Source organism: Solanum pennellii, chromosome 8, assembly GCF_001406875.1.
Source record: "Solanum pennellii chromosome 8, SPENNV200".
NCBI classification, from domain to species: Eukaryota; Viridiplantae; Streptophyta; class Magnoliopsida; order Solanales; family Solanaceae; genus Solanum; species Solanum pennellii.
The window spans coordinates 65,297,030-65,307,614 of record NC_028644.1 but is presented as its reverse complement, the minus strand read 5'-3'; the positions used below and the strand labels follow the sequence as shown (position 1 = coordinate 65,307,614).

The 10,585-nt window shown below is 34.5% G+C and overlaps 1 protein-coding gene across 1 annotated transcript; it reads right to left on the bottom strand.

The window, feature by feature from the left end:
- Window positions 1–5,763: 5,763 nt before the first annotated feature.
- On the bottom strand, window positions 5,764–8,121 carry LOC107026944 (protein HAIKU1-like). The gene has a single exon (XM_015228086.2). The coding sequence runs from the start codon at window positions 7,319–7,321 to the stop codon at window positions 6,173–6,175; it is 1,149 nt and encodes a 382-aa protein (XP_015083572.1). The 5' UTR covers window positions 7,322–8,121; the 3' UTR covers window positions 5,764–6,172.
- Window positions 8,122–10,585: the final 2,464 nt, after the last annotated feature.

Here is a 10,585-nt window from a genome sequence, read left to right as displayed (position 1 = left end):
GTCCATATACCGACACGGACGATCTCCACGTGTCTGTGCGGACGATCTCAACGCACTATCATAATATCAAACAATTTTCGCACGGACGGTCTCCACGTGCCCAAATTTCAATCTTAACATCTCACCATCCCCAGCACGGACGATCTCCACGTGCCCAACTTATATCAGTCTCGTGTCTATGCATGTGCACAATATTATTTCAATATAGGGGATGATGATGCATCTCAATCAATCAATATGAACATAATACATAACCACCTCAATTATCACAACTATACGAGTAAAATAAATAAAACACAATCACACAAGGAATTCAAGTCAATAATATATCAGCTAATGCCCATATGCTTTGGAAATTTTCAAATTACAATCCGCATTCTATAGTAGTAACTTTTTTTTGTTTTATAACACCGGTACTCGTACCAATGCCCGTCACATCATTGATATGAGACCCCCATCTTTCGCCCTTACCCCTTTGTCTATTTTCATTTTTTTATCTTTCATTAGGAAAACGTCCTTCAACAAGTCTAAAAAGTCTTAACATACCTTAGATGTCGAACTTGTGCCACGAATCTTTTAAGATTTTTCTTTTCCTTTTTGCAAGGTTTCGGAACGTTCCCAATCTACCAATTTTGCAATATTCGTAAGTAAGCAATTTTTTTGTAGACATTCAAATTATTATATGTCTATCATAGACGCTAAAACTCACTCATATTTTCAACCAAACTCCAAATCTTGATATATATTGGTATGCCAAATTTTTCATACTTGCTAAATTTCAAGCCAAGAACTTAACTCTGACCTCTTCAAATGGACTACAATTCAATATTAGATCATATAAAATAACACCTAATAATTAATTACCAATCTCAATATATTAAATTTAAATCTAAACTTGATAATTAGCTTAAGCAGGTCAACGCAATAACATACACTGCAGACAAACAAAAGCACTGCAACATGACCATCTGCAGGTCATTTATTTCTTAATATGCAAATGTTAAAGAATCTTGGCCAATCATTGACACATGATTTCCTAATGAAAGATAAAAAGGCACGCTTAAAGCAGAGAAGCAATGATTTATTATTTCATAACCTATTAAATGAATCTGAATGTTGTTAAGAGTCTCCTACAAATCTCCAACTTCTTTCCGTTACGAAAAAGACAAATCATGTACGCTCATACCTTCCAATCACTTTTAGTTTCCATAAGCAACAATGTCTAAGATTTTTTAAATTTTTCAAAAACTTCTGGTAGAAAGTAATGAAATTATGCATAATAACTTATGTTGATAGTCAATTTTTTTGCTCATGTTTTCGTAAGATCCCTTAGTTTTTTGACAATATCTAACAAAAGGATGAAAGTTGTTCACTTACAAATACTTAAATGATGTTTTCTGCTAAAAATGATACTTTAAGCATGTAGTTTAAATTAGGGTATAGTTAAATAATATTTTCTGCTAAAAATGATACTTTAAGGATGTAGTTTAAATTTAGGGTATAGTTGAAGGATGTTTTTACCAAAAACTCCCTAAAACATACATATCAATTAGTTAAAGGTTATATGTACTTTATTATAAGGACTAATATTTTTTAATAAATTATCTATAATTACGGACCAAAAATGCGATTATGCCTCAATATGGATCGATCCAAACCATTTGGAGCTCACATGGTCTTTGAAATTAACGATTCTGACTGGGTAGCCCATCATATTGATGAGTCTTAAAATAACCAGTTTAACCTAATTTCAGATCAAAGCAGTTTTTTGTTTATACTATACTGCGTCTTTAAGAAAGAAACTTTAATAGTTTTCTATTTTTCTTTTATACGTAGAAGTATTTATATAAAACTATCCTTTATTGCTCTTCATCTCCAATCGTCTGTTTTTATTCTTTTATTATATTAAAAACTAAATATTTAGATTTATTTATTCAATGTATAAGAAATAATCTACTATTAAGTGATATAATAAAATCATTTCTTTTATTTCTCTTGAATGAGTGTGCCAAGTTAATATTGAAAAAATACAAGCAGACAGAAGTAACAATTTATCACTTGCCTAATTAAAAAAAGAGCAAAAGTCCATTACTCAACTATAAGAAATTATATAGCGAAATCATTTTATTTTATTTTGTATCAAATTTTTCTTTTATAAAAATACTCAACCGAAGTTGTGTAATAAGAAATCACTTATGTTACGTAGACATAAACCCACATATAAAACAAAATTATAGAAGACATGTATATATAAAATTAATCAAAATATGCAATATGATTCGAACACTACTTTCATTTGCAAGTTAACTGGACACCACCAGTACTATATAGGGTGCAATCCGCAATGAAACTTCTATAATTTGTGCAATGGAAAAATGTTTAAATATACTAAATAATAAACACTTAACAAGTAGTAATAATATAATATATGCAAGTAGTAGTTCTAAAAAGATATGAAGATATCAAGTACCGACACAAATATCATGAATGATCCATCCTTTCATATTAACTTTTTTTTTCCACCCGGTGTTCGGCGCCAACATTAGGAAAATACGTTTAGAATGACTTCCCTAACAGAAATATGACAAATACGTTGTAGAAGTAAGCATTTCTCTCTATCCTTTTGACACACCTCATCTTCACTCCCACCGACACTTTTTTCATCTTTCCTTTTAATTTGTTGAATAAATAGTCCATGGCTCCATTAATACAATGGTTCATGGCACACATGTTGTAGTAACTATTCGGTCCTCCTTTTAAGGTTTGATACTTCTGTATTCAAAATAGACTCAACAGACATACAGCAATTTCAATGAAGAAAAATTCACATCAAGTAGTTTCTATATCAATACAGAAAAATAGGTCATCGAAACGAGTAAATCATTCATAACAGGTTGACTGTATATTCCTATCGCTAGCTGTGCAAGTAGGCAAAAGCACATTGACTTAACTACCTTAGCAATTTTATGACCTAAAACCAAGGAAGAAGTGATATCTCTAAACAGCAACTCTCTGTCTCAATATAGAAGAGCAACAGCAAACTCTATACAACTTTCAAGAAGTTAATTCGCTAAACTATACAAGTTCTAAGCTTTGATATGATGTTCTTGAGCCGAGGGTCTATTGAAAGCAACCTATCTATCTCATAAGATTGTGGTAGGAGTAAGGTTTGCACACAGATTTCTAATTTTCAAGGGGAAAGCATGCAAGTACAAAGGCACTACATTGGACTTTATGAACAACACAAAACTAGAAGAATATGAATAATCAAATACGAGCTCTCGCCCATGACTATGTGGTAATGCAACCTCAGTTTCCTGCGACCAGAAACAGCTTCATTGGTTACGAGTTAAAGTTTTTTCATGAAAGACACAATGCAGCAAAGACTGCTGAAATAAACCAAGAGCCAAGAGAAGCCAAGAGATGAGAAATGTTCAGGTGGCTAGACACAGGCAGCAGTTTAATACCCACCAATCTTATCCCATGAATAATGAACTGCAATAAGAATCCTATGCAAACTAAAATGAGTTGATATACAGCCCTAGAAGGGTCATGCCTGTGTGATAATATTTGTAACTAAGCATGTCATAAACAACCTCTCTACCTTCTCAAGGTAAGGGTAAGGCTTCGTGCACACCACCCTCCCTGCATCCCACTTGTGGGATTACACTTTCTATGTTGTTGCATGTCATGGAGTAGTAAATACTAATTATAAATTCACTATACAGCCAGAGGACTTCCCGAAACTATAGAATCAACTACAAATAATCAGAAAACAGAAAATATTGAACTGATTCCATAACCAAATTTAGCGACATTGGGTTCTCAAAAGAGATGATAATGGCCACCCAACCACTGATCACCAAAGAGCAGCCCCAGTGCACGAAGCATCCTGCATTCTCATGAGATCCGGGGAAGGGCCGCAACAAAGGGGGTGGGGTGGGGTGGGGGCGGTGTGGTGTAGGCAACATACCCTGATGCAAGCATCAATGGTTGATCCCACATATCGAAGTGACCTATAGGTTACATAGAGACAACTTAACCATTGTTCTAAGGGTCCCCAGCCCAACCGCTGATCACTACACCTCTTTTGAATGAAGTAAGGTAGTCACTAGGAAGGGATCAAGGAGACGCAAGGTTACAAAAGAAGAAATATTAGCTCCATTAAAACAAGATCATGCTAAGAGTAAGGAGCTAACAAAGTCCAAAATACTAACTACAGGGGTAAAGTTTGTCCAACAAAATAAATGAAGCAAATATGAGTGATTTAGAGTTGAGATTCCATAAAAATACTTCCATTTCTTTTAGTCGACACACACCATTTAAGATCACTACACCTTGCACATCTCTCAAACTTATTCTTCCAAAAAATAGAAAGAGATAAGTGGTAGAAGGCATTTATAGGAGTGAATACAATAAACTTTCAAAATTCAAAGGAATGATCAGAAAGGTACTTGCAAGGATGACCAATCATAAGCTCCCTCAAATGAAGTTATCACCCTATCAGATTAGCTATCAACTATTTTATTGCACTCTGGAAGTAGTTTTTCTTAAGATGTAAGCATTTCAGAGATTTCCGATTAAATGTAAAGGATCGTTGGCTTTCACCCTAACTTCTCCAAACTAATTGTAGCACAGAAATTTCCACTTTCTACATTCAGATATTACCTCTAGCAGAATTGTAGAGGCACTGCCTGACACTCTTGTGCATATCAAAAATCAAGGGCATGGTTCATTTCAAACCCTCTATCGGCTTCGACCTATTGACCACCTTCCATTTGCCAGGAATGATACAAATGAGCTCCCTAATAACTTCCAAAGTGCAACCATTTATGACATTCAATTATTTTAGTTAGCATATCTTAACTCTTAGGCTTGTCTAGAAGGGTGAATATTCAACCGCCATATACATGTTGCTTCACCAACTACCGGTACAACACAGATACGTACTCAATGATAATACAAGAATATGAGTGTTTAGGAACTGATAATAAGATGGAAACATGAAAAATCATTGCCAAAGTGAACCAAAACAAGAAACCTAATGTTCTGCTATAAAAAAAAAAAAAAGAAGGCTAATCTAATACGGTGTAAATAGTTTTCTATGTTCTAATGAAACTGAACACTAAAGAATATCACCTATTAATAAGACCCAGCTTACTGCAGCACTGAAGTCGAGCCATATGCTTTGAGGTACCAAGGCTACCTGACCATGTCTATGTTCTCATTTCGTCGTCTTGTCATTCTTTGACCTTTAACCTTTGCCCCACATATAATATTAGGAGTTGGGAGATTCTAAAACTGGATCTATTTCTCCTCTCCCTTGACAATTGACAGGGGATTCTTCATGGAACTGACTAAGAAGCTCAAAATTTTCAGATTACGGAGGAAATATTTACCAGGACCGAGAAATTTCAGATTCAATAGAACAACTTTCAAATTAGGTTTGCCATTTAACATTGTTTGTCAAACTTCTGGCAATGACTCAAATAGCAAACAAGATGACAAAACACACTTCCACTCCAAACTTGCTATTAAATATTATATCCAGCCAGGCCTCCCTTCTCTCGCCTTCCCACTCTCCGTTGTCCCTTCCTCCTTTCCCCTCTGTTTAGAAAGTAAGCACTGAGAGTTTCGTAGCACACCAGGTTTGAAACAAACCCATGCATGAAAGATGAATAAACATTGCACAGAATTTGTAGGGTGGCAAAGATTGATAAAATCGCGCAAAATATGGAATCATAACACGAAAACTTGTGCACATTAAAGGCGAAGAAAATTCGAAGTATTTGATTCCAAATATGACAGTACAAGAATCTTTCCTGCATTTATCCTTACATATAGATCACTTTAAACAACATCTAACAAGTTACAGCCCTTTTTGAGTTGCCTAATTAACTACATTGCCTAATGTTCTAAGGGAATAAAGAGATGAATCAGCTACCGACTCTACTCACAAAGAGCTAAGATAAGATGGCAATGTGTGCGAATAAAATAATATTTTAAAAAAAACAAACTAAATGCGAGTCACTAAAGAGATCTCTTACGTTTTGCTAGGGTACATTGTATCTCAACAAGTATAAAGATTCAATTTGGAGAAGATTTTCACCACGAAATTCCTCAAACCAATACCAGTCACTGGAGCTGTTCAAAATCAGCAGTTTACTTAACACTACTGATCCCTCCATCTTGGACTTGTTATAGGAAATAATCCTGACGGCGACAAAGGAAATCCATAACCAGGAGATGGGGGAAATTGTGGTCCAGGGCCTAAAATTCCAGGCTGAGCCATGTGAGAGAAGGAGAAATTCGGAGTCAATGGTGGAGGTCGCTGCACACCAGGAGAAAGCAATGGATAAGGTGATCGAGGGGATAACATGTTGAAGAAGCCAGTGGGTGATTGCAAAAGGAACTGAGAAGTGGGTGAAGGCAAAAAAGTTGGCCCATTTATTCCCGGAGATGGAAGAGGAGGAGGCGGACCATTCATCCTAGGAGATGGGAAAGGAGGATGTGGACCATTCATTCGAGGGGGTGGGAGAGAAGGTGGACCATTTGTTCTAGGCAATGGGAGGAGAGGCGGGCCATTCATTCTAGGCGATGGGAGGAGAGGCGGGCCATTCATTCTAGGAGAAGGAAGTGGTGGCGGGCCATTGATTCTAGGAGAAGGAAGTGGTGGCGGGCCATTCATTCTAGGAGAGGGAAGTAGTGGCATTGAAGGATTAGGAAGAAAGCCGGAGGATGGAGGATGTGCTTGAGTATGAGCAGGACCTTGAAGTTGTGTTTGTGTAGCCCCTGGATCCATTATCGAATTTTGAAGGTAACGCATGTAAGCTGAGATTGGAGACTCTGCTGTATTAGCCCAAGCATCACCAGGGTTAACGGGTGGTAACATGGGAGGAGATGGCTGACCATACTGAGGAGGAGGTCTCACAAAATTGTTATTGTATGCAACACCAGGTGCAGGACCTGCCGGTTGACTTGGGACTGGCATTGGTGCTGGAGGGTGCATGGGAATTCGGGGGCGATTAATTGGTGCCAACGGGGGAGGTCGAATTCTTTGCAATCTCATACTTGGAGGCTTTGGTGGATTATGAGGAGGTCTAGGTTGAGGTTCTTGAGATGGCGAACCAGTCAACTGCTGAACAATACTCCGAAAATCATTTTTGTTGATATTATAAACATGGGGTTGAGCTTGTTGTCTCGCACTATTTGCATTATTGAAATTGGGTTGGTGTATAGGACTTTTCTTTATATTCTTCCCCAATTTATTCACACCTAAATAATCAAGACTTCGATTGTTAGGACGATCTGGATTATCCATTTGAATACTTCTCTACAGTTGTTTTACCTAGAATAGCTCCTCTTCGTCAAACCATCAATGAACATCAACCGAAACAAAGTCTTTTAAGCTTAAAGACAACACAAAACCTCAGCACTTACACCACTGCAATAAACCCTCCAGAAATCTCAACCATTGAACAAAAACCCAGAAACACAATTCACAGAAAGCAGTTTCCAATCCTAACAAATTCAAAAGAGATACCCAAGCAAGAACCAAAACAAAGTTGCAAACTTTGAAACTGTAACAGCAATATACACCAGTATATAATCCCCAAATCAAATCAGCTCCAGCTTCAGCAAAAACAAAAAATTCCTCATATTCCCAAAATGAACCAAAAGCACAGAAATCTGAGTAATCAGTGAAATTCCCAACAAAATACTCAACACCCAATTATTGTTTCTCTCTGTAGACTTCCAAGAACGAATCTTTATCCTTCTCAAACACTTGAAAATTCACAAAAAACCCAAAAAAGTCCGACCTTTTCCTATTTTTCAAGATTCAGATATATGCTTAAAATAGATACTAACTCTGTAAAGGGGTCAGAGAAGAGAAACTTACGCCTTGATTAGCTGGACAAAGCTGTCATTACCCATGTCAACTGATCAAGAGACCTCTTCTTCTTCCTTAAATCAGTATAAAAATTCTATTTTTGAAGGTTTTTCTCTATAGTTTGAGAAAAAAAATTGAATAAACCCTAGCTTGGCGCAGAGGGGTGGTGGGGTTGTTAGTCAACGAGAAAATGAAACGGAAATTGGAAGCTAAATATTAGAAAGTGAAAAACAATTGATAATGATGAACAAGAAGAAAATAAATACTATAAATACATAAATATAAATAGAGAAATAGTGAAAAAAGAAAAAAGAAAAAAGGAATGTAGGGTCAGATTAGAGTGACAAACAAGATAGTCAAACTTATTTTCTACTTTCCAATTTAATTTATATGACATATTTTATGTTTTAACAGTCAAACAATTTAAGTTTGATCAGAAATTTACACATTAAATTTTTAAATTTTTTTGAAATAAAATTTATATATATTTATAAACTACGTAAAAAGTATTATAAGTTATAATAATTGATAATTCAAAATATTTAAAAATTCTATAAAAATATACTGTCAAAAATAGACATATTCGATTCTTTCTTCAATGTAGAATGGATTCACACCAATTCTTCGATTTTTTATAGAAAAACTACAGATTCGACTACGGTTTGGACCTTTCGCCTGCTTAGAAGTGGATTCGAACCACTGAAACAAAATTTTTTATTTCAAATTACGTAAATCAATAGTTCAAACTGCACTGCAGGTGAACCACAATGAAAAACATACTTGCCCCATTAGCATGCATATAACGGAGCAACCAGAATTCTAGCCCTTCCAGAGTGGTATCTCACTGATGGCTCGGGCCCCCCCTGACTCTTGAAATATGAAAGTTAGACATACCAAATGAGATAAAGAAATACTAAAATGGAATAAATTTAGAATGTTACTTATGAGTTATTTATTTCTCCATTAGGAAAATTATTTTTAAATTTATATACTATCTAGTAGAACATTGTGTATGGAATGGTAGCAAGGTTCGAAGATTATGAGATGGGATGGTAAAAGAATGTTAATTAAAAGCGTTGAACAGAGAAAGAATTACTGAAATGGAATATATTTTAAGTTTCACATAAATTTTTATTTTTATTTTATTTTTGTATGAAGAAAAAAAATCTTCAAATTTGAAATATTTATCAATTTTTAACTAGATATTGCCTAGACGTCTACTAAAATCACAAAATCCAATAATTTTCTTTAATTAAAAAAAACTCCAATAGTTTTTACTCGATTATGTTTAAACATGTGATATACAATTATGATTTAAAAATTATATTGATTAAAATTGAAGTACTATTTTGTGTATAAATTGTGAAAATTATCATCATTTTGCGAGTTCTAATACAATCTTATCATATGAGTAAATCATTCTTCATAAATCTAAATATCTACACTTGGTACGAACAATCTCTTTAAACTGAACATGAGATTTCAAATCATGAATTTTTTATATATAAAATTTAGACATTATTTCAAATCATAACCTCAAATCGCATTCCGATTTAAAATCATAACTCTATATTACATCATTTGCATGTCTAATTTACACTACTCCAATAATAATCTGATAGTTATTATTATTATTATACTGTAGAAATCTCACGTCTAGGACTAGAAAAATCAAGGATAGAATTTATTGTATTGATAGTATTGATGTATTGATTATTGATATGTTGATAAATATATGTAGTATTGATTGTATTGATCAATTGATTTATTGATATGTGATCAATAATTGATGAATTAATGAATAATAATATTAAGTACATACTTCGTTATATAGGAGAAAATTGTAGAGTCCTAAGTTTACTATACTTAGAGTCTTACTACTTCTTATTACTATTATAATAATAAAATAATTAAATCCTAATTGTGCTATAATTCTAATAGTAATCTAATCCTAGTCATAATATAATTCTAATCATAATTTAATTCTAGTCGAAATATAATCCTAACTAACATAGGTAGTCTAATCCTAGAGCGACTATAATTTTTCAGAAGTGTTGTGACTCGCCAGTCAACTTCGTTGGACCTGTTCCTTCGACATGCTCTAATCCGTAGCTTCCTTCTTCATCAACACTTGCTGTAGACAAGTCAGTCAACTGCGTTGAACCTGTTTCTTTGACATGTTCCAATCGTCAGTTTCCTTCTTCTTCAACACTTCCCCTCAAGCTAGTGAGTAGAGGAACGGTTAATCCTAGCTTGGTTTGAACATCCAGCAAAAAAATTTTTTGAATATCCAGCAAAAACTTGTTTTGTCAATGCTTCGGTGTGTTGATGTTGTTGATTCTGAATATCTAGCAAAAAAACTTTAATACCCAGCAAAAATTTGTTTTGTTAATGTTTCGGTATATTGATGTTGTTGTTTCATCTTCTCATGCCTTATTGAGCAGATAATACCATGTTATGGTTTGTTACGACCTTTTTTTTTCTCTTCCCTTATATCAAAGCATCTGAGAGCATTAAATTGATTAATGATGGATATCGTGCCTTATCTAAATCTCTAGCAAAATTAATTGCTTTTGTTGCTTGAATATATGTTTTTTTTAAAAAAAATTCACATTTCCTTGGCAGTTGAGCAGCCCACAATTAGTTGCGTGCTTTCTTCGGTCAAGGTGCTTGAGATCCAACTCCTTAATAACA

What these genes read in the sequence shown, in the direction of transcription:
- LOC107026944 (XM_015228086.2), bottom strand. Translation starts at nt 7,321, where the DNA reads ATGGATAATCCAGATCGTCCTAACAATCGAAGTCTTGATTATTTAGGT.